The sequence below is a fragment of the Vulpes vulpes genome, chromosome 6, assembly GCF_048418805.1.
Source record: "Vulpes vulpes isolate BD-2025 chromosome 6, VulVul3, whole genome shotgun sequence".
Classification (NCBI taxonomy): domain Eukaryota; kingdom Metazoa; phylum Chordata; class Mammalia; order Carnivora; family Canidae; genus Vulpes; species Vulpes vulpes.
In genome coordinates, this window is record NC_132785.1 from 71,483,202 (window position 1) to 71,508,464 (window position 25,263).

The 25,263-nt window shown below is 40.2% G+C and overlaps 2 protein-coding genes across 12 annotated transcripts in view; one reads left to right on the forward strand and one right to left on the reverse strand.

Annotated features, from left to right (window-relative positions):
* Positions 1-3,194, reverse strand: part of STRN3 (striatin 3) — a 110,789-nt gene extending 107,595 nt beyond the window's left edge. For 2 of the 6 annotated variants that reach the window (XM_072761353.1, XM_072761356.1), the window contains exon 1: positions 2,562-3,080. In XM_072761353.1, coding sequence (XP_072617454.1) covers positions 2,562-2,843 — 282 coding nt within the window. In that variant the 5' untranslated portion in view covers positions 2,844-3,080. Of the gene's footprint in view, positions 1-1,436; positions 1,850-2,561 lie in introns of those variants that run through there. The other 4 variants (XM_026007665.2, XM_072761359.1, XM_072761358.1 and 1 more) reach the window with 4 other exon arrangements.
* Positions 1,831-25,263, forward strand: part of AP4S1 (adaptor related protein complex 4 subunit sigma 1) — a 50,872-nt gene continuing 27,439 nt past the window's right edge. For 5 of the 6 annotated variants that reach the window (XM_026007666.2, XM_072761365.1, XM_072761366.1 and 2 more), the window contains exon 1: positions 2,235-2,445. The gene's annotated coding sequence lies outside the window, so the exon portion shown is untranslated. Of the gene's footprint in view, positions 1,944-2,234; positions 2,446-25,263 lie in introns of those variants that run through there. The other variant, XM_072761364.1, reaches the window with a different exon arrangement.

Sequence of the window (25,263 nt, forward strand, 5' to 3'; positions counted from 1 at the left end):
AATGTGCATCTCACAAGCAATCTTATTAAAGACTGAAAGTACCTAAAGCAAATTCAATATTCCAGAAACAAACCTGAAACCCTATTAACTAAGTAACTCAATATAACATTTTAGAAAAATATGTAGAACAAAAACATACAAACAGAATCATGCACATTCCATTTCAAAAGAATCAGTGTGAAATAATGAATAATGAAAATCCCAGGAAAAACTAAGAGTCTAGAGACACTGTAGAACTTCTTAAAAGTAAGCAAACAAAAAAGCTTAGAAGGGTTTTATCAGAACTAATATTACAATAGCAGATCAACTGGAAAGCAAACAAGCAAAAGGAATCTTCCTTAAAAGACTTCACTGTTACTGGCAAACAGAACTAAAAAGGAAAGAAAGGGCTAAGGCAGACATATAGACTTCATTATAGATTTTTTTTTTTAAATTTTTATTTATTTATGATAGTCACAGAGAGAGAGAGAGAGAGAGAGCCAGAGACACAGACAGAGGGAGAAGCAGGCTCCATGCACCGGGAGCCCGATGTGGGATTCGATCCCGGGTCTCCAGGATCGCGCCCTGGGCCAAAGGCAGGCGCCAAACCGCTGCGCCACCCAGGGATCCCCAGATTTTTTTTTTTTAATTTAGACACAAATAAGCTATTTCCTCAGATACTTAAATTAGTGAAGCTTATAAATGACTAATGCACTGTTAACTTACAAAGTGTTAAAATCCAAGCTTTTGGGTGCTTACAGGGCAAAATAAATGTCTCATCCTCTAGGGCAGGGAAAAAAAAAAGAAACCACCAATCTTTCATACAACAGTGCAGAGGTCATTAGACACTATATCCAGGGACTGGTGAGGTATTATTTAGTGAGTCTAAGCCTCAGTGCATTTTTAAACGCAATTTTTAAAAACAACCGTCTTATTATCTTCATACAGAATACTGTTTGCAACATGGTGTAGTAAAAAGTTGTTTATCAGCAAAACTCTATAAATCCCAGATATTTTAAACTAGACTACATACAAGTTAAAAGAAACTACAAAAAAAAAAAAAAAAAAAGAAAAGAAAAGAAAAGAAAGAAAAGAAAAGAAAAAAGAAACTACAGACAATTATGATACAAGCTTTTGGAAAGTTCTATTTTTAAAAGTCCTACAGTATATCAAAACACAATTCTAAAACATTGAATTGACTAACAGGTGTTAATTTATAATTAAGTTTTTTGAAGACTTGATAAAGTGTCAAGATATATAAAAGTCCTTTTTAAAAGTTTAGCTTCACTAACTTTGTAGAATCAAAGATAACTAATTCAAAATTAAACTAAAAATATACATATTTGTTTGAAGACACCCTAAGTTAATCCAGTCTTCCTTCCTGCAACACCGTATCTTCCTAACTATCCACCGTAGGCATATATGATATATATATATCAGCGAACACTACTACTTACATTCTAAATATATACCAGTCTGAAGAACAGGTGCAACACTATTTGGATGCATGCTTTTTCCTTCTAAGCCTAATTTTGCCCTGGAAAGGGATTTAAAAATAAACACAAGTACCCAAGAGTTGAACAATCCTCTTAAAAGGATGTAGCCATTCTGAAATCCAAGACGTGAGCTCTTCAACTACCAACGTTCCTCCAAAAGTTAGGTAAACCAGCCTAGCCAAGTTTCACCTTTAAAAGATCAAGTAAGGCTCAATTATGAAGGATTCTGGGGATATTTAACCCTGCTTCCCCTGCGCGAGTCAGTTAACGTGGGACAAGTACGTGTCACACTTCAAGGTAACATAAACACGGCAGAGAGACTCTGGTTCGGCTTCACAGGGCTAAAGGAGGGGCTGGAGGCCCGGGGAAGGGTACTCCCGAAAGAAAAATTCAATTTAGAGAAGCAGTGATGAGTCAGTCGCTTAGAAGAACTGACCGAGAGGGAACCCAAGTAAGGCAGCATCCCAGGTAAGAAGGTACTTAAAGTTGGCGGTAGGAAACGTCAACTTCCCGAGTCAGCAGCAAGACACTACGCTCGGCAGCAGCCCTGGAAAGAAGCGTGGCTGTCAAGGGGCAAGTGCGCACCAACTACGGGAGAGGGGGCCAAGAAACGCCAAATCGGATAGGGGGGTGGAAAAGGCAAAGGCAATGAAAAGCCCATCGCAAACCCTCCCCTCGGGCTCTCCATCGCAGAAGGCGCAGTCAGCGGCAAGCTTCGCGCCCCGTCACCCCACGCCGGACTCTCCCACTGAGAGGAGTTCTGCCCCAAGCCCCGGAGGCCCGGCAGGCCGCCTCCAGAGGAGCCCCCGCAGACGCCATACTAAAAGTCAAAATGGCTGCCCCAAGGAAGCCCGCACCGCGCAGCTAGCAAGGGCTGGGGAACAAGCTTCTGCGGGAAAGGGGGAGGGGGGCTCTCGGAAGAGCCGTCGCCAGAGCCGTAGGCAGGACTATCGCCCCCCGAGCTGCACAGGTAGGCTGCCCCCAGCCCTCCAGGCCCGGCGCTCCGACCGAGGGGAGTCCCGGCCCCACCCCCCGGCCGGGAGCCCCGCCGCCGCAGCCGTCCCGCACCCGACCCCGGCGAGGTACCTGCAGTTCGGCCCGCTCCACCTCCCAGTGCGCCCGCTCCATCTCGAACCGAGCCCACTCGTGCTGGATGTAGTGCAGGATCCCCGGGATAGTGTACTGCTGCGGCCGGGACAGCTCCGGGCCTGCCGCGGGACCCGCTCCCTCGGCGGCTGGAGGACCTCCGCCGCCCGCCGCTCCATTCCCCCCCGGCGAAAGGCTCATGTTCCCCCCGGGTCCTTGCTGCTGCCTTGGAGGGGCCGCCATCCCCGGGCCGCCACCACCGCCTCCGGCGAGCTCGTCCATTGTGTGTGGGGCCCCGGCCGGGGCGCAGGGCGAGAAGCCGACGGCTGGGGGAAGGGCCGGGGAGGGTGGCCCCGCGCTGCCGGCGGGGCGGAGGCCGGCTGGGAGAGGGGCGAGGAGGGGGTCGTTGCTGTACGCGTGCCGTGGGTCAGAGCAGGGAGCTGCCGGCCGCCGCCATTACAGTCCCTCCTCCATCTGCCCGTCTCACTCACTCACTTTAGGGAAAGGGGGGGCCGCGGCGGGAGGGGGGAGGGGGCTGGGTTGGGAAGGGGATAGACGTAGGGCCGTCGCTCCCGCGCAGCATGCCGGGTAGGGAACGCCGCTGCCGCCGCGCGCCTAGCAGCCAAAGAGAGTGCGGCCTCGCCTTACGCAGGCGTACTGAGGGCTCGTGAGGGCGCTGGAGGCGGGGTGGGGCTCCGGCCCCGCCCCCAGCGCTCCTCCCGGCTGGCTCCGGGTGCCTCGCTGCGGCTTCTGGGCTGCGGGACGCCCACCCAAACTTTCGGGAGCTCCCGACCGTCAGTTTCCCTCGCTCAGTCAGCAGCCCCTTGAGCGTCGCCCGCCCCAGGGGCCAGCCGCATGCCTGCTTCCAGGACCGTCGCAACCTGGCTGGGCGCTCTGGCCGGCTGCCGCCCGTCCGGGATGCCTGGCGTTTCTTTCGCATTCCTTGCGTGTTTCAGGACGTCCCAGAGGGTCGGGCCGCCTCCTCTGCTTGTCACTCGCTCTAAGTGCCCGTCATTCCTGAGGCTTTGGGGATGGACGTTCTCTTTTGGCAGATAGCCCAGCCCCTTCCGGACACGGTGACTGGTTGCGGGTCTCGGTATCCAGCGGGGACTTTAGAGTGGTCCCAGCTCTGTGCTCCCGGGCGCGGGACGCAACTTGTTCCACTTTGCCTCCCCTCTTTCTCCTATTCTGGGGTGGGTTGGCGGGGCGGGGGGTGGGGAGGAGCAGGAGTGAATGTTTTCATTTTTTTCTTGGGAGGAGGAATAGTGAAAAAAGCTTTAGATCTTGACGATGGTACGAGGACAGAGAGAGAAAGGTGACTTTGAAGGAGACTTGTTAGACGAACAGTGCGGTGTTTTAGAATGAAAGGGTTCACAGGTGGCATTCATGGAATCTTGTGATGAAAACAAAATAAAAGCGTCGTGAATACAATGTAAAATCCTAGATGAACAGCCGCGAAGATGTTTTCCTGGGTCATTAAATGATGTTTGAATGAATGTCATGTACACCTAAAAGACACATTTAATCTTTTAAGTACCATTGTGTGTGTTTTATATGCTTAGGTTGCCAGGAAACATCCTTAATGAACTACTATGTTTCTAAAGAAAGTTAATATAGCTAGTAACCACTTGGTTGAAAAATAGGACAAAAATAATGTTTAACAATGTAATAAGGAAAAAAGGTTCAATAATTACAGCTATGCGGGAAAACTGCACATAAAATTGATTGCATTATTTTTTTTCTTCTCTACTACCAATAAAACTCTCACTGTGTAATGCACAGCACCACTCAAAGTATAATTTCAAAAAGACTAAAATAGTACATCTTATTTAATCATGTCTACTATTACTATGTTTAGTGATGATCTGTTACCCATGCTGCCAAAACTGTTTTATTTGTCTATGAAATGAGTGAGGTCTTAGGTCACATATTATTAAAAACTGTTTCTCCATATTTTTAAGTACTATTTTTCCATTTTATAGTGACCAGCATAAAACCTGCTTATTCAGTCCTCTTCCTTTTTGAGGGGCCTCATAGTATAGAAGAAGTTCCAGGGGTGCCTGAGTGGCTCAGTGGTTGAGCGTCTGCCTTTGGCTGGGGATGTGATCCTGAGGTCCTGGGATGAGTCCCACATCAGGCTCCTTTGCCTGCCTCTCCCTCTGCCTATTTCTCTGCCTCTTTCTGTCCCTCATGAATAAATAAATAAAATCTTTAAAAAAGAAAAGAAAAAGTTCCAAATATGTCTCAAAGAAACGTAGGTGAGTAGATGTAATTGATCTCTGTTATGTGGCATCAAAAGAAGAACATGAGTGCTTACATTTCCCACTGCTACCTCAAGCTCAAGTAAAAACTAGATTGATAATCCTTCTATTTTCCTCCCCACCCACCTTCAAAAAACAAACAAACAAACAACTATTTCTTTTCTATTACCTATCTTATTAAATGGCATTACATCCAAACCTGAGGGCTGGCAGTCATTGTACTATCTTCTTTTTACTCAGCCCCTACACCCAGTCCCTTTCTCAGTACATATTTCATTTCTATTCCTTATCTATATCACATCTATTCCATTACCCTTATTCTTGTGTTAGTTTAAACCTGCCCACCTTAATGTTCCCCACCTTCCATGTCTGGGATAGTGCAGTCTCCCAAAAATGATTAATAACTGAAATGTGGACTAGACTAATAGATATATTTTTCCTTCACCTCAATTTTTTTGTATTATTAGTTTTTTTGCTACCATTATACCAGCTATTTCAAGGGTCAATGACCAAAACTGCCCTGAGTTCTTCTTTACTTTGTTTTCGTTTTTTATAGTTGACTTTTTACCCTGAGTATTAAAAGAGAAAGACACCAAGATTTTTGACTCTGTGAGGAGAATATTTTGTACATTATTGTCCTTATACTTTGTGTCCATGACCCCTGAGAATAATACTCTAGTGTCCTGGAATCTTGTCCTTTGTGTGTAATAAGCTGTCCCAGGCCATATCATCACCTACAACTCACCTAACTGGAACTCCCTCCTTGGAACTGTGGCTGAGTCATTTCCTCTCTTCAGTTTCACCTTTGAAACTTCCTTTTTGTCCTGTCATCAGTCCTGTTCATCGCTCTTCCTCTCCCATTGATTCTGTTAGTTTCAGTATGCTGCTGATGACCTTCAAGAATACCTATTTATATTAAATATATATAAATTTAGAATTTTAGGGTTTTTTTTCCTTTCCTGTTAGCTAATCTTAGAAACCTGTGTGCTTATTCTATCTGACCAAAAAGGGATTTATCATATTTGATGTTTGTGTATTATGTCAGTAGAGGTATCTTAAGGAATTCCAGGCTTTTAAATAAGTCAGGAGTAGTTAACATCAGATGTCTTCTTCCCAATTATTGCAATACCTGATGTACAAAGAGTTTTGACCTTGCCTTTGAGAACTTCATGGCTCCCTGTAATTATTCACCTGAACATCTAGTTTTACACCTTGCTGACTATGAACCTGACATCCTTCTAACAAAGAGCTCAAACTGGTTCACAAACACTAATCTAGTCATCTTTTTGCATCATGTGGAAAGATTGCAACAAGTGCTATTATCTTCATGGGAAGATGAGAAAGCTGAAATAAGAGTTCTGGGTCACCTCCTCAGGCCCTTAGTAGAATAGGAAGTGGGTCCCATTCATAGCATGAGTGTGTATGTTTATTTGGAAACAACGTCTCCCTTCACTGTTCTTCCTCCTACTGTCCTCTCAGTGGCTCAATATCACTCTCCCAGGTTCTCAAATCATTTGCACTTTTAAAATCATTTTCAGGTGATTTAGGAGTGATCTAGTCACTTGGGGAAATTATGTAGTGTTTACACTTATAAAGAATAAAGGAGGAAGATCTCTGAGAAGACCTAGTATGTGTTTAAAAACCAAGAGAGCAAACAGTATAATGTAGATAGAACAGAAAAGGAGGAGACAGCTTTGCCCTACACCATGGTTGAACCTGCCAAATAAGATCAGATATCTACTTCTCATGACAGGAGTTGCCTGTGGCTAAGAAAATTGTAGAAATCCATGCAGGGCACTTGAACTATTCAAATAATATGTTGTGTGGAAAAGAAAAGGAAAAGGACCTTCAAAGGTTGTAGAAAAATAGGTAACAAAACCTTTAGGAAACATAGCATGCTATATAAAATTCTAGTCCAAGTTCATTCCTGAACTGTTTTCTGGGTAATAGTCAGAAGGCAATATGCTGTGATAATATTGTATAATAGCTAACTCACAAAGATGTCACAATTGAAGGGGAAGAAAATTGCCTAGAGCGGAGTCTCCCCTGGACATTGGCTAAGAGTGAACAACCTGATCCATAAACGTGAAACTAAATAAGTAGGAAATGTGACAAATGAGAAATTGCCAAAACTTTCCTAGGCAATAATTTAACTATATTGGAAATTTGGTTTGCTTCGTATTAGAGCAACAGTGGAGAATGTTCAAAAGAATGATACCAGACACAGACATTTTGTCTGGGAAAGATTTCTAGCATAGATTGCTAGAGAGTGTTCTCTTTGGAGAATGTTTTAGATTTGGCAAAAATTCACAAAAACTTGGTTTCTTTTATACAACATATTTTTAAGTGATAGTTTTGTCTTTTTATTAATAGACTAACCTGAAGAACATGATGATTACCCCACAAAAGAAAGATTGAAGAATTCTTTAGAGCATTTAAAAATAAATCCTATTCTTTGCTCCTTCTGTTTCATAGGTTTTAATATAGTAATTGGATATTCTAAATCATGCTGTGCATAGACATTTTCTTTTCTTTTTTTTTCTTAAAGATTTTATTTATTCATGAGAGACACAGAGAGGCAGAGGGAGAAGCAGGCTCCATGCAGGGAGCTTGATGTGGGACTCGATCCCAGGACCCCGAGATCACGCCCTGGACCGAAGGCAGATATCTGCTCAACCACTGAGCCACCCAGGCGTCCCTGTACATAGATATTTTCTTTTTTTTTTTTTTTTTTACATAGATATTTTCTATTTAACTTTTTATTTTGAAAAATTTCAATCATGGGGGCACCTAGCAGGTTCAGTGATTAGGGCATGTGACTCTTGATCTCGGGGTTGTAAATTCGAGCCCCACATTGGGTGTAGAGGTTGCTTAAAAATAAAATAACAAAAATTTCAATCATGTGAATATAGAAACAAAGTCTTATGAACACTTGCAACAGTTACCAAGATTTTGCTGTTCTTAGTTCATCTATTCCACCTTTTTACTGAGGATTTTTTTTTCCATTGTAAAAATTTAATAAGATTGCAGTTTATTTATTTATTTATTAAAGATTTTATTTTTTTTATTCATGAGAGAGACACACAGAGAGAGAGAGAGGCGGAGACACAGGCAGAGGGCAAAGCAGGCTCCACACAGGGAGCCCGATGCGGGACTCAATCCCGGGACCCAGGATCATGCCCTGGGCCGAAGGCAGGTGCCAAACCACCAAGCCACCCAGGGATCCCCAGTATTGCAGTTTAATTAAAAAATGTCTGCCGCACCAGTTTTCATATCATAATAAAACTGGTCCATTGGAGAGGAGACGTGTAGAAGCAATTGATTTCTGTTGTGAACAAGCCTTTGGTTTTACTTATCCCAAGGCTTAAACGTAATGATACTATTTCCTCATATAATCACCTTGTTAGTATTGTCCTGTTGTCCACTGACTGCCATCTTGATGCATTCATTTATCACAAGCTTCATAAAGCTGTCAAATCCCCTAATGGACATGTCTGCTACTGTTTAATTTCAATTACAACTTGTCCCTAAATTTTTCAACTTGGGAGGGTGAGCTTTGCTCATGACATTACTTGACAAGCTCAAAGATGCCTTGAAACAGAATTTCCCCCATGCTTCCAGGGCAGGCCCAGTAATATTTTAAAGTAAATCCCAGATATCGTATTATTTCTTTGGTACACACACTCCTCTAAATATCTTTAACAGATTAGGACCTTTTAAAAAAAAAAAAAAACATACCACAATACTAATGTCACACCTACAAAGTTAATGGTGATTGTTTAATATAGTCTAATCCCCAGCCCATACTCAATTTCTCCCAATTGTCTCAAAAAAAAATTTTTAGGGAGTTGGTGGCTTCAAATCAGGATCCTAACAAAATCCACGTCTTTCTTTCTTTCTTTCTTTCTTTCTTTCTTTCTTTCTTTCTTTCATTTATTTTAAAGACTTTATTCATGAGAGACACAGAGAGAGGCAGAGATGTAGACAGAGGGAGAAGCAGGCTTCCCGCTAGGATCCTTTTTTTTTTTTTTTTTTTTTAAAGTAGCTTTTATTTTTTTTTTTTAATTTTATTTATTTATTTATTATAGTCACAGAGAGAGAGAGGCAGAGACATAGGCAGAGGGAGAGAAGCAGGCTCCATGCACCGGGAGCCCGACGTGGGATTCGATCCCGGTTCTCCAGGATCGCGCCCTGGGCCAAAGGCAGGCGCCAAACCGCTGCGCCACCCAGGGATCCCCCCGCTAGGATCCTGATGTTGAACTGGATTCCAGGACCCCAGGATCATACCCTGAGACAAAGGCAAGTGGTCAACCACTGAGCCACCCAGGTGTCCCCACATATTTCATTTAGTTTATATGTCTTTAGGTCTTTCTTGATTTGCCTTCCCCCATCCCAACAATGCCATGCCATTTTGTCAAAGAAACCAGGTTATTTATACTATAGAATTTCCTGCATTTGGCTGATTGCATTTTTATGGTATTAGTTAGCTATTCCTTCCTCCTCCATATTTTCTATAAACTAGAAGGTCCTAGATGGGACCTTTCCTTGCACTCATTGGCAAAAGAGACCCTGCCAGGCTTCCTCCTGGCTCTCATTTCAAGTGGGGGAGCAGGGCTCCTTCCTTTGGATGATGACTTGGTGATTTCTGGATTCTTAGGCTCTTTAGACTTTTATAAGACCACATTTTCAAACCTCCACCTCTGCCAGCGCAGCTATGGTCATGCGCTTTTATTTTTTCTAAGATTTTATTTGAGAGAAACAGAGCACGAGCAGTGGGAAGGGGCAGAGGGAAAGGCACAAGCAGACTCCCTGACGAGCATGGGTTCAGGGGAGCTCCTTGAGGGACTTGATCCCATGAGATCACGACCAGAGTGGCAGTCAGATGCTTAACCAACTGAAGCACCCACACACCCCTATGCTAAGTGTTGTTTGACTCTCTCCATTCTAGAGTTCCAGGGACTGTTTTTCACCTGGTTTTTAGTAAAGATGTTGCCTGTAGACTTGGATTTTTCCCATCCTTGCTGCTATCACCATTTTTTATGAGTAGATCCTGGGAGCTCCTAAAACTATTCTGCTGCTATCACCTTGCCTCTCTACACTCTGGGCATTTTAGATTTTAAATTGCTTACTATGTAACCTAAAATTATTTGTTACAACCTGCTATGAAATAGTTTTATTTGACCACTGCTATTTGAGACGTTTTGCTTTTCAAAGATCGTGAGATAAAAATGAGTGTAAATTTAAGTATGAATATGCTTTGTGCAACTTTTGGGCCAGCTCTTGTCTGACAACTTTATATCTTATTTACATTTTGAGCGGGAGCTATAACATGTTGCTACACTTTATTGTGAAGTTCAGAAAAGCAAAAGGTGCTTGTGGGCAAAGGGCAGCCAAGCAGGCCACCTGAAAAGCCCTGTATTTACCCTGACATTTGATCTGAAGGAGAATGATTCTAAATTCAGATACATGCCTGCAAACTTGCCGTGGACAGCATTTGCCGGGTATGTTTTATTTATTGGAAGTAGAAAGGGAGATTAGCTGAACTCACTAAGAGAGCAAATCAGATGTAGGAATTTTGGAAGTTTAGGTCCAATTACAAATGTTAAGCACGCTGTTGTAAATGTAATAATATGAGTTCTTCTGTCCTAAATTTTCAAATAATCTGATTGGGTCATTTCTGAAGCATTTTAGGCTCTATGTTGAGATCAACTAAAAGTAAGCAATCTGTTAGAAATGCCCCTTTTGTAACATGTTCCAGAGTCAGTTTGAAAATACCAGAATATGGGCAACCCAGGTGGCTCAGTGGTTTAGCGCCTGCCTTCAGCCCACGGTGTGATTCTGGAGACCTGGGATGGAGTACCGCGTCAGGCTCCCTGCATGGAGCCTGCTTCTCCCTCTGCCTGTGTCTCTGCCTCTCTCTGTGTCTGTCATGAATAAATAAATAAAATCTAAAAAAAAAAAAAAAAAAAGGGAAAGAAAAAGAAAAGAAAATACCAGAATATGCATGTTAGCCAATAAAAGCTTTCGTACTGGGGTACAACTGGCCCGAGCTAGATTTCCACTAGTGAATGAGGAATGAAATTGTGCTTCCCTGATCATATTTTTTTAATAATAAATTTATTTTTTATTGGTGTTAAATTTGCCAACATACAGAATAACACCCAGTGCTCATCCCATCGAGTGCCCCCCTCAGATCCTGTCACCCATTCACCCCCAGCCCCCGCCCTCCTCCCCTTCCACCACCCCTAGTTTGTTTCCCAGAGTTAGGAGTCTTCATATTCTGTCTCCCTTTCTGATATTTCCTACCCATTTCTTCTCCCTTCCCTTCTATTCCCTTTCACTATTATTTATATTCCCCAAATGAATGAGAACATATAATGTCATATTATAGCCATCACTGCATTACTGGAGTCATGAGGCAAACCCAGAGGTAAAGGTGCAGTGCATGAGAGCAAAGACTCCCGAGTCAGGCTATCCAGCATTGGGTGACCTTTGGCAAGTGACTTAAGTTTTCACGTCTATAAAGTAAGGATAAAAAAATCTCCAACTCATAGAACTATTATGAGGATTAAATGAATGTAGGTAAAATGTTCCAAACAGCACCTGGCTGTCTCGTAAGTACTGTTAGTGTTTTCTACTGTTATTATCTCTCTTCAGGAGTTGGTGTGTCGGGTCATGTTCACATCATATTCCAAAGACCATATACTGCCTTTCAGGATACAGCTTTCAAGAAAGCCTTTCATGGCTACCATCAAACATTGGGAGTTATTAATTACTCATTTGAATTAGCGTTAGTGGTGGCCATGTCACTAACAAAAAAGATAGATCCTGTTGGGTAAGTCAGCTGATCCCCAAACTGAAGTTTGATACAGTAATTTTTGTATTTCACTGCTTCATCTCTTTAGAGTGATGATCTGCAAAAAAAATTTGTTATTGGAGCCATAATTTTCCAAGTAATATCTTTATGCCCTGAAAATACTGATGTAGCTTTTACTATGCTTGATCTTAACTCAGGACATACTTTTATTTAATTAAGAAGCTCTTAAAATAGGAGCTTTAATACATTGCTGTAGTTTCATAGTATGATTTTCTTGTATATACTTTTTAGGAAAAAATTATCAGAGTAATTAATTTTTCCTAAATAATGTGAGCATTAGAGGAAAAAGAATTTACAATATTGAAACAAATTAGTTGCAGATAAATTATGGAGTGATTATTTTATAGAAACATTTTCCATAATTCCAGTATTGTATTTAAATTCAACTTATAGTCAACTTTTCAGAGATGTATTTTGTGTAAAGTGAGATTCCCTTGCATCCCAGTGACGTTTTGTTTCTTCTTTATTTGACACAAAAAAACTAGGAACCACCAGCAAATCAAAAATTTTTAAAAGATTTTATGTATTTATTTGAGAGAGAGAGAGAGAGAGAGAGAGAGAGTATAAGCCAGGGGGAGAAGCAGACTCCATGCTAAGCACAGAGCCCGACTCAGGGCTCAGTCACAGGATCCCAGATTATTACTTGAGATGAAGGCAGAGGCCTAACCAACTGAGCCACCCGGGTACCCTAGCAAATCAAATTTTAATTCCAAATTGCTTTAGTTTGATTTGATTAACATTGCACTTGACCCTTTAAGAGCACTCACGGGCCTGTCACTCTAATCCTAATGCGAAGCTTAGATGACTACTCTTCAGAAGAACAAATGTGTAAGAAAAATCTGGCTTAATACGACCTTCACAGTTTTCACTGGAAATCGGATGCCCAGCAAAAATTAACCAGATCTATCTAACTTAAGAAATACAGAAGTTAAATTTATTAGAATCCAGAATATCTGGTTTGAAATATTTACAATTTGAGGGGGAAACTTAACTGACCGTTTTATAGGAATGGGAAATAATATATAGTAATCCTACTTATCTTCTGGAGTTCCTCCTTATTGATACCTTATAACATCAGAATAGAAAGTATCTTAGCCATGAAAAGTATCCTAGCCACGAAACTACTACATCTCTGCTCCAGGATCACTCTTCTCTAAGATACTAGATGTCTTTATTAGCCCAAAAATTTGATGAAGATATTTAGTCATTAAGCACAAGTATTTAATTTGTGTGGCTAATTTTAACTGAACAATTAAAAGTAAGATTACCCACAAAGGGGTATTTCTTCAGTTTCTAACCTATGCCCATGTTGTGTCAGAGTAAAATGTAATTCCATATTTTAATATAATTTTACATTTCAAAATAAATTATCCTTGATATAAAACCAAATAGAAGAAAGATAATTTTAGAAGAAAAAACTTTGTTTTGATTTCAAAAGATACATATTGTTATCTCCGTTGGTAGTAATGGGAAGGTTGAGTGCCATTATTTGCCCCAAAGCAGCTTCTCTATCCTAAAGAGGAGGGTAAAGTATCAACAACAGTAACAACAGGCTCCTGTGAACTCCAGCCATTAACAATTTGTATCTTTAAACTGTACACACCTCCCACCACCACCAGACCTGGTAGTCAATACCTCTCTGGCAGATGACTGATGGAGAATCTATTCTCAATCCCTCCATCCCCCACTACACACACGCACACACACACACACACACACACACACACACAGATGACTAATGAATAAAAATAAAACAAGTATTTTCAGACAGTGTAATGGTCTATTTATAGTATATAAATTCCTCATCCTCAGTTTTTGAAATATGACTTTTCTCCCCCTACCTGAATCACATTTCTGTAAAGACCTTTAAAAATTCCTCAGTTTGGGATACCTGGGTGGTTCAATGTTTGAGTGTCTGCCTTTAGCTCAGGTCATGATCCCAGGGTTCTGGGATCGAGTCCCACATTGGGCTCGCTCCATGGAGCCTGCTTCTCCTTCTGCCTATGTCTCTGCCTTTCTCTGTGTGTCTCTCATGAATGAATATAATAAAATCTTAAAAAAAAAAAAAAGAAAATTCTTCAGTTCACCCTGATTTAGGATAGGAAGTCTGATACCTGAACATCTCCAAAAATACGGTATCTGTCCTTTTCAGTAAAACTTTAGGCTGTCTCTGATGTATTTATATATGTTTTAAAGTTACAAATGACCACACTTATTTGAACTTGTATCTTGGACCAGAATTTGATAAGCCTTTTTTTGAATTTTTGTTATTGAAGTATAGTTGACATATAATGTTACATTACTGTTAGGTGTACAACATAGTGATTCTACAATTCTATACATTATTCGGTTCTCCCTGTGATAAGTAAAATTGATGAGACTTTTTTTAAAAAAGATTTTATTTATTTATTCATGAGAGACAGAAAGAGAGAGAGAAAGAGAGAGAGAGAGAGAGAAAGGCAGAGACACAGGCAGAGGGAGAAACAGGCTCCATGCAGGGAGCCCGACATGGGACTTGATCCCTGGTCCCCAGGACCAGGCCCTAGACTGAAGGTGGCGCCAAACCACTGAGCCACCCAGGCTGCCCTTGATGCCACTTTTTGATCAATTTCCCAAAATGGCCTTAGATCAAGATTTTAGAGTCACGTGAAGCTTTAGAAATTTTTCAGATATATTCCTAGAAAAATGACAGACTAGAGTATTAAGGTTTATTCTTAAAGTACTTTTCCACAGAAATAGGATTTCCATAGATCCTGAATTTGATTGAAATTTAACATTTCATTTTTTTTAAAGATTTTATTTTTAAGTAATCTCTATACCCAGCATGGGGCTTGATCTTACAACCCCATGATCAAGAGTTCCATGATCAAGAGTTGCATGCTCTTGAGCTAGCCAGGCACTTAGAAACTTAGTATTTTAAAATGTTTAAAAAATAAAAATAAAAATAAAAAATAAAATGTTTAAATATTTTATTTATTTATTTATTGAGGAAGGGGGAGGGAGGGGCAGAGGGAGAAGGAGAGAGAGAATCTTAAGTTCAATGAGAGAATCTTTTTTTTTTTTTTTTAAGATTTTTATTTTATTCATGAGAGACACAGAGAGAGGGAGAGACACAGGCAGAGGGAGAAGCAGGCTCCCTGCATGGGGCCAGATGTGGGACTTGATCCTCAGACCCTGGGATCACACCCTGAGTCAGTCAGATGCTCAATTGCTGAGCCACCCAGGCATCCCTCAATGACAGAATCTTAAGCTCGACCTCATGACCCTTAAATCATGACCTGAACTGAAATCAAGAGTTAAATGCTTAACCAACGCAGCTACCCAGGCACCCCCTAACTATTTGAAACCCGCATTTAAAGCAGCACACATGTAAATGTGTTAAATGCCAAATTAATCAAATGTAGTTGAAATATTTCTTGAGTGGCCACAGATTCAACAGAAAGTAAAGGTCTCAGGTAAAGCTACTGAAAATGTATTCTGAAACAAAGAACAGATTTGGAGAGAGAGAGATTGGGGGCGGTGGGGATGGATGGAAAGAAAGGCAGAGTGGGGGGAATTCCTGGGTGGCTCAATGGTTTAGCGCCTGCCTTTGGCCTAGGGTGCGATCCTGGAGTCCTGGGATCGAGTCCCACATTGGGCTCCCTGCATGGAGCCTGCTTCTCCCTCTGCCTGTGTCTCTGCCTCTCTCTCTCTCTCTCTCTCTCTCTCTCTGTCTATCATGAATAAATAAATAAATAAATCTTGAAAGAAAGGAAAGAAGAAAGAAAGAAAGAAAGAAAGAAAGAAAGAAAGAAAGAAAGAAAAGAAGAAAAGAAAAGAAAGAAAAGAAAAGAAAAGAGAAAAGAAAAGAAAGAGTGGGTGACAGGTATCCTGAAGCCAAATTTCAATTGTCCTAAAACTAAAGTAGCACGAATCCGTTGGGCAGAGTATCTCACCTACACTGAGGCGGAGGATGAGGAAGGAAAAGGAGAGCTCTGTTGAGTGTTGGGCATTTCCTTTATCTCATTTCATCCTCACAGTAAGTTTGTGAGGCAGTTGTCATTATTCTCAGTTAACAGATGAGAAAACTGAATCATTGAAGAATTCCAGTAAATCTGAAGCAAAGAAACAAACTGTTTTAGTTTATAAAGAAAGAATATATATTACAAACTCTGAGGGAAATGCTCTAACTTGGGTGAAAATCTGCTACCGGACAGTATTTCCTCTCATTTAAGGGTGAAGACATTCAGAAACAGCTAGATAATTTAGAGGCCTATAGAATGAATCAATGTGATGTGACAAGTAGAATCTTGCAGTTGCTATTTCTATGTTTCCGGTGTTTAGTCCATACTGATTAGATGCTGTCAACTTATCCACTTTGTTTTTTTTTTTTTTTTTTAACTTATCCACTTTGAAAACAGTACTTGTTTTAAAGAAGTATGGCATTTAGAAATGTCACCTCATGCAACTGAGATCACAATCTGAGCTGAAACCGAAATTTGGAGGCTTAACTGCACCACCTTGGCACTTCAAAGATTTTCATCATCGCCAAAAAAAACCCATCCCCATTTTCCCCTAAATCTCTCTCGACCCTAATTGACCACTAATATACTTTCTATCTATGTAGTTTTGTCTTTTCTGGTTGTTTCAGATTAATGGAATCATACAATAGGTAGTAATTTGCATCTGGCTTCTTTTACTTGGTGTTTTCAAGTCTCATCCTTTTCATAGCATGTAGAAATATTTTGTTCTCTTTTATCCCTGGGTAGTTTTCCATTGTATGTAGATATAGCATATTTTGTTTATCCATTCATCAGCTGATGGACATTTGGGTTGTTTCCATTTTTTGGTTATTACGAATAATGCTTCTATGAACATTCATGTACAAGTCTTTTTTGGACATGGTTTCATTTCTCTTGAGCTTATACTTAAAAGTAGAATGGGGGGATAATATGGTAAATTTATGTAAATTTTTAAGAAACTGCCAAATTGTTTTCCAGAATGTCAGATCAGTTACTTTCCTACCAACATTGCATGGGGGTTCCAGTGTCTCCACATCCTGGCCAGCACTTGTTATTTTCTCCCTTAAAAAAAAAAAAAAAAAGGTTTATTTCTTTATTTGAGAGAGAATGAGGGAGAGCTGAGCAGAGGGAGAGAGAGAGAGAAAATCCTTAGCAGAATATATGGCCAGCACAGAGCCAGATGTTGGGCTTGATTCCACGACCTTGAGATCATGATTCTTAACTGACTGAGCCGCCCAGGCGCCCCTATTTTCTCCCTTTTTGATTATAGCCACTCAAGTGGGTGTGAAGTGGTATCTTGTGGTTTTCTTTTGAATTTTTCTAAGGATTAATGATGTTGGACATTTTTTCATGTGCTTAGTAGGAATTCATATATTCTCTTTGTTCACATGTACTTTCAAATTCATTGTCCATGTTTTAAATTGTGTTGTTGTCTTCCTATGAAGTAGTCTTTCATATATTCTAGATACAAGTCCTTTATCTGATGTATGATTTGCAAATAATTTCTCCCAGTCTGTGACTTTTCATTTTCTTCATGATGTCTTTTGAAGTATGGGTTTTCTAGTCTGATAAAATCCAGTTTATCAGTTTTTTTTCTGTTGCAGATTGTGCTTTTGGTTTTAAATCTGTTTCTTCTAAAAGTTTTATAGATTTAGGACACATGGCTGGCTCAGTTGGTAGAGCATGTGACCTCTTGATCTCAGCGTCATAAGTTCAGACCCCACACTGAGCATGGAGCCTACTTAAAATAAAAAAAACTTTTTAAAAAGATTTTATTCATGTATTCCTGAGAGACACGGGGCGGGGGGGGGGGGTGCAGAAACACAGGCAGAGGGAGAAGTGCTAAAGCAGGGAGCCCAATGCAGGACATGATCCCAGGACTCCAGGATCACGCCCTGGGCAGAAGGCAGACACCCAATTGCTGAGCCACCCAGGCGTCCTAAAATAAATTTTTTTTTTTTTTATAAAATTAAAAGTTTTATGGGTTTACCCCTTTTATTTAGGTCTGTGATCTATTTTGAGTTAATTTCTCTGTATGGTATAACATAAAGGTCTAAATGCATTATTGTAATTTCTTGAGGTTAAATGAAATATTCTAGTCAGCTTCTAGTAAATTCTTAACAAAAGAATGGCTCTCTGCTTCCTGAAAATATCATTGTATTCCAATATATGTACAACTTTGAGAGAGACCAGCTGGAGCCATGAGGGATGGGGCTGCCCCCCAGCCAGCCAGATCACCTGAACGAACCTGAGGATCTATGAGATGACATTTCAGGACAGCTTGCCCTCGCATCCAGCGTTCTGTGGATTAAGACCCATGACCAAATGAAAGAAATTATCCATAACATCTGTGTTTCTATTTACTCTGTTCCCTTGCTGTCTTGTACCTAGTAAGCACTCAGCTCATGTTATTTGGTCTGACTTGATATTGAGAAAGGTGAACTTTGTGACCTTGCAGGTGTGTACTTTAATAGGTCTTTTAATACTCTGCCTCTCCATGTATGGCTCCTGCTCCAGACCTACTGAATCAGAGTCTATATTTTAACAAGCTCCCCAAGGGATTTGTGTGCTCATTAAGTTTGATAAGCACTGGTCTAGAGCAGAGCAAACTAACAGCCTACAGACTAAATCCAGTTGCTGACTTCTTTTATAAATAAAGTTTTCTTGGAACACAGCTACACCCATTTCTTTACATATTATTTATATAATTACATATATTTATATAATATGAGCTGCTTTCATTCTGCAGGGGCAGAGAGACTAGTTGAGAAAGAGACCATATGGGCCTCAGAACCTAAAATACTACCTGGCTTTTATAGAAAAAGCTTTTCTGAACCCTGAGCTAGGGAGAAAGAGGGAAAGTTCCCAAATGGTGATGTGTGGTGGAAGGATTACTGGGAGTTCAGAGGTTATCCAGGTCAGTACAGAGCCTGACCATAGGGCATAGTAAGCCATTTGTAGAATGTATACACTGATACACACACCTGCCCCCCTCATCTATTAAAATTAGTATGCTTCTTAGCTAAAAGAGAATAAGAAAGCCTAAAGTGTAATTGTTGGGAATGTTAATAAAAATGTACCTCTTAACTAAACATCTATAATATACTAATAAAAATTTACATATTTAAGCACTATAACCAAATATAATAATATAACCAATACAACATAGACTTATGCACTCAGACACGCCAACAAACAAACCCTCTTCACTTTAATACAAATGTTTACAGCTCTCTCCTTTTTTATTTTAAAGCTTTTTCCTTATCTAAGTAATCTCTACCCCCAATGTGGGGCTTGAACTCATGACCCAGAAATCAAGAGTCATGTTATGTTCTCTTCCAACTGAGCCAACAAGGTGCCCCTCTCTCATTTTTTAAAAATAAACTTTTTATTTGGAATAATTTTAGATTTATAAAAGAGTTGCAAAGACAGTATGGAGAATTTCTAAATATCTTCACCCATCTCCCCTAATGTGGTCATTTCATATTACCGTGGTACAATTATCAAGTCTAAAAAACCAGTATGGGTAGCATTATTATTAACTAAACTCAGACTACTCTCACGTTCCACCGTGTTTTTTAAGTTTCTTTATTTATTTTTAAGTAATCTCTATACCCAAAGTGGGGCTCAAACTTACAACCCCAAGATCAAGAGTCACATTCTCTTACAAATGAGCCAGCCAGAGACAGGCACCCCTCACCAATTTTTTTATTAATGTCCTTTCTCTGTTCAAGATCCCCTCCTGGATACAATGCATGTAGTCACCATTATCTTCTTAATCTCCTCTGATGTCTGACAGCTTCTCACACTTTCTTGCTTTTCATGAGCTTGACAGTTTTAGGAAATACAGGTAAGATATCTTTCAGAATGCCCCTTAATTTGTTTTTGTCTACTGTATTTTCACATGATTAGAATGGGGCTGTGGGTTTGGGGAAGAATACCACAGAGACGAAGTACTTTTCTCATCACTTCCTATCACAGGGACATGAGTCATGACTAATGATGTTAGCCTTCCTTGCTTGGTAGGCTGTTGTGTGCCAGGTTTCTCTACTGTGGGGTTCGGTTTCCACATGCTGTCCTTTGGGAATGAGTCCGTCCAGCTCACCCTCCAATGAATGGGTGGGAGAATTTAAGCTCCACCTCCTGGAGGAGAGCCTATCAACATATATGCAGGTTTCTCCTGCTCTTTGAAGGCCTTTGGCTTTTATGAAAGACCTCCATTAGTACCCATTTTCATACGTGAAAGAAATCTGAAGAGGATTTTCACTTTTATGAGAAAAGGCAAAAAGCAAAAATAGCATTGAGAATTTGTTTTGCAGTGAGCAGTCACAGAGGCAGCGTGCACCCCCAGCAGCCAGGGGGCCCCGCCAGGCTCCTTCCCCTGGGAACTAAGCGGCTTAGCCTCCAGAGCTTTGAAGTGTGTTCCTGAGCATCTGTGCTTTCTCCCAATTTGCTGTGTACATCCCTTAGCAAGATGTGCCCTGAGGCATCAGAAAAGCCTAAGAGGGATTATTTTTTGAGTCTGAGAATGCTCAAAAAATTTCCCATGTAAATTAATAATAATTGCTTCTTCCCTTTACTGCCATTTTGGCTTAGTAAAAGTTTCCCAGGAACATTCTACTTTCAGATAGCAGGGACAAACCTGTATGTGGCATTCTTCTGTCCTGTTTATTATTCAATCATGTACTTATATCAGTATGTACTAATGTATACTTGTTTTATACTTTGGATAATGATCTGATGCTATGTTATTTGTTGTCCAAATTGTTTCTTCAGCTTTGGCTACTGGGAGCTCTTCCAGATTGTCTGGTCTCTCTCTCTCTTTTTTTTTAAAGAGGATTTATGGAGATATAATTCACATACCATATAATTCACCTATTTAAAGTATACAGTTTGGGGCACCTGGGTGACTCGGTTGGTTAAGCATCTGCCTTCGGCTCAGATCATGGTCCCAGGGTCCTGTGATCAAGCCCTGCACTGGGCTCCCTGCTCAGTGGGGAACCTGCTTATCCCTCTCCCTCTGCTACTCCCCCTGCTTCTGCTCTCTCTGTCAAATAAATAAATAAAATCTTAAAAAATAAAAATAAAGTGTACAATTTAGGGGCACCTGGGTGGCTCAGTCAGTTAAATAAATGTCTGCCTTTAACCCGGATCATTATTCTGGCTTGTGTACTCTGTCTTTCCCTCTCTCTCTCTTAAATAAATACATAAAATCTTTAAAAAAAAAAAAAAAAGGAGTATACAATTCAATGGCTTTATTTGTTCAGCCATCATCACAACCCTATACCTCTTAGACCTCTGATTCCAAACGTCCATCCCCTCCAACCTTGGTCTATGTCTCTGCCTCTTTCTGTGTGTCTCTCATGAATAAATAAATTAAAATCTTAAAAAAAAGGGGATCCCTGGGTGGCGCAGCGGTTTGGCGCCTGCCTTTGGCCCAGGGCGCGATCCTGGAGACCCGGGATCGAATCCCACGTCGGGCTCCCGGTGCATGGAGCCTGCTTCTCCCTCTGCCTGTGTCTCTGCCTCTCTCTCTCTCTCTCTCTCTCTCTCTCTCTGTAACTATCATAAATAAATAAAAAATTTTTAAAAATCTAAAAAAAAATGATTTCCCCATTTTTTTTGTTTCTTTTTTTTTATTTCCCCATTTTGGACGTTTCATATAAATGGAATCATATAATATATTGTCCTTGTGACTGGCTTCTTTCAGTTAGCATGTTTTCAAGGTTCATCTTTCCAATCTCTTCTTGTTTTTATATGATTTTTTTAAAGATTTTATTTATTCATGAGAGACACGAGAGAGGCAAAGACATAGGCAGAGAGAGAAGCAGGCTCCCTGCAAGGAGCCAGATGTGGGACTCGATCCCAGGACCCTGGGATTACGACCTGAACCAAAGGCAGAGGCTCAACCGCTGAGCCACCCAGGAGTCCCTTAAATGATTTCTGTCAAGTCTCTAGAATCTTTTTTTTTTTTTAATTTTTTTTTATTTATTTATTTATGATAGTCACAGAGAGAGAGAGAGGCAGAGACACAGGCGGAGGGAGAAGCAGGCTCCATGCACCGGGAGCCCGATGTGGGATTCGATCCCGGGTCTCCAGGATCGCGCCCTGGGCCAAAGGCAGGCGCCAAACCGCTGCGCCACCCAGGGATCCCCAAGTCTCTAGAATCTTTATTCAGATCTTGCTTCTACATAATTGTAATCCACGTTGGTATAGAATTTGCTGTCCTGATTTTGTGACATTGTTGTATCTACATTTTCCCATTTTTCTACATAGTCTGCATATTTATTTTAATGGTTAAAAAATATCAAGGTGGTGTTCATTTAACACTCAGTTCTCAGTTTGTGATATCTGAGTTTGTTTAATTTTTCATTGTTTATAAATAATGTTACTATACATATTTTCATGCATGTGGATTTTAAATTATACCGTAGAATAGAATCGCAGGACAGAAATACTTGAGTTAAATGGTAGAATCATTTTCAAGAATTTTTTTGGTTAAATTCTATCACGTTACACTGTAGAAAATTTGTAACAATTTAAGGGACCACTAACAATGTATACATGTACCTGTTTCTTTATAATCTTATCAGCATTCCTTTCTAGTTTAATACACAATAAGAGAGGAAATTAAAGAAGTCGGTGTGTTAAATGTTTTACAAGAATTACATCCTTTACCTCATTTAATCTTCCACTACCACTCTGCAAGGTAGTTGCTACTCCCAGTTAACAGAGAAAGGGCTGGGTGCCAAAGGCTTCCGGAGTTACAGCCAGGGGGCAAATACCAAAGGTCAGGTCCTGGAAGAATACAGAAATCCAATCCAGGTCTTTAAGAGCTAAGGCCAGAGAAAGAATGGGAGCCAAAGCCCTGGATCAAGGGGACAAAGGCCAGGAAAGCCTGAACTAGGCTGGGTAAACAGGAGATATACCTGATGAATTCTTTTTTTTTTTTTTTAATATTTTATTTATTTATTCGTGAGAGACACACAAAGAAAAAGGCAGAGACCCAAATAGAGGGAGATGCAGGAGCCCAATGCGGGACTCAATCCCTAGACTCCAGGATCACGCCCTGGGCCAAAGGCAGGCGCTAAACTGCTGAGCCACCCAGGGATCTCATACCTGATGAATTCTAAAACATTTCTCTTCTGTACTCTTTTATCGTATCAAGCCAGAACTTTGTGTGAGTGCACCTGGTTCATTCAAAGGTACCAGAAGAGAATAAACACTAGGCTTGCTTCTTGGCCTTTCAGAGTTCGATCACATTTAGATTTAAAAAATAAAGTTGCTACACATGCATGCATATTTACATGTCAATGTATAGAAAGTCTAGAAGAATATGACTAAACTTAAAAACCTTGGTTTTATGTTTGAGAAGACTGACAGGCTTTGGGGCAGGAGTTAGGGTACCAGGGTACTTTATGTGTCTACTTTGTTTCAATACTGATTTTATTTTTTTTTTTAAGGAAAAATTATCACTTAAAAAAAGCCTTTATTATTTCATTCATTCAACAGACATTTATTGGATATTATCTTGTACTAGGCACTGTGCAAAGATCTGAAATAAGATTATGTACCATACCCATGAGTTCATGCTCTAATACAGTGTTTTTCAAAATTTGGGCCACAGTTCTTTAGTGGCTTCTGAAATTAAAAATCAGTGGGTCAGATTGTGTTATAACCCAAAGTATAAAATAAGATATCCTTAAGTCCCTACTGATATAAATAAGTGATTGAATAAATAAATAATGGGGCATAAGTAGACAGATCTCCTGCACAGAAGAGTTCCAAATAATTTACATAGATACTTCTCCCTCAAGGAGATGGAACATAACTTCCCACCCTTTAAATGTGGGCTACGTATAATGACTTCACTCCAAAGAGTACAGTAGAAAAAGGAGGGGATAACTTTACAGTAGACAAACCTAGCTAAAACTGTCTCAGCCAGGGGACCAAATTCAATTTCAATAGTGATAAATCACGTTGATAGTATGTGCCTTTCATGTGTTGTGGTGAAAATATGCTTCTCCCTCTGTGGTCTTCTTCCCCAAACCCTATAACCTCAGTCTAATCATAACTAAAACATCACAGAAATCCCAATAGAGGGACGCCGGGGTGGCTCAGTGGTTGAGCGGCTGCATTTGGCTCAGGGTGTAATTCCAAGTCCCAGGATCCAGTCCTACATCAGGCTCCCTGCATGGAGCCTGCTTCTCCCTCTGCCTGTGTCTCTGCCTCTCTCTCTCTCTCTCTCTCTCTCTCTGTGTGTGTGTGTGTGTCTTTCATGAATAAATAAATAAAATCTTAAAAAAAAAAGAAAAATCCCAATAGAAGGGCATTCTATAAAATACCTGACCAGTATCCTTCAAAACTGCTAAAGTCATTAAAAACAAGAAAAGTGTGAAAAACTGTCAGAACCAAGAGAATTCAAAGGAGACATGAAGGTTAAATATAATGTGCTATCCTAGATATGGTCCTGGAACAGAAAAAAGACATTTGGCAAAAAGTAAGGAAATGGGAATATAGACATCAGTTAATAATAATGTACTATATCAATATTCATTGTAATAAACATACCATCCTAATATAAGATATTAATAGTAAGGGAAACTGGGTATGGGGTATATAGAAACTCTGTGTACTGTCTTTGCAGCTTTTTCTGTAAATCTAAAACTGTTCTAAAATCTATGAATTTTTAAAAAATCAATGGGCCACAATTAGCATTTTTCCTCAGCATTTTACTCTGGTAGTTTTCAAATATACTACAAAGTTGAAAGAATTTAACAGTGAATGTGAATATGTTCACCACCTAGATGCCGCCGTTAACATTGTAGCATACTTACTTTGTCGTATATCTAACCATCTATCTCTTTATCTGTTAATTTATCCTAGTTTTTGGGTGCATTTCAAAGTATATTGATAGATCTCAGTATACTTCCCTGAGATACTTCAGCATATATATTATTAACTAGAGTATTTCCTTTTATGTCAAAGTTAAATATAATGAATACATGAATCTTCAATGTACATTTGGTGAGTTTTGAAAAATCCATGAATCGGGCACCTGGGTGGCTCAGTTGGTTAAGCATCTGCTTTTGGCTCAGGTCATGATCCCAGGGTCCTAGGATTGAGCCCCACATCAGGCTCCTCATTCAGCAGGGAGTCTGCTTCTCTCGCTCTCTCTTCTCTCTCTCTCTCTGCCACCCTCCAACTCATGTGCACTCTCAAATAAATAAAATCTTTTTTTTGAAAAAAAAATCCACATATCTATGTAACTCAAATCGCTCACAACTAGATTTTTTATAAAATGTCACAAAAATCACTAGAATACAATACACACAGTATGGGTAGGTATTATTTGATGAACCTTGTATATATATATATATGAATCAGATATATATGTACCTATATGCTGGGTCACAATAAAAAGTGTCACAATAAAAAAGTAAAAATCACTGGTCTTTTAGGGTGACAGGTTTTGTAAGATATAGCAATGAGTTCAAAGACAGGATAGCCAACTCTTTATGATTAGCAAGAGGGGACTGGGATAGGCAGGCTTCACTGAAGAA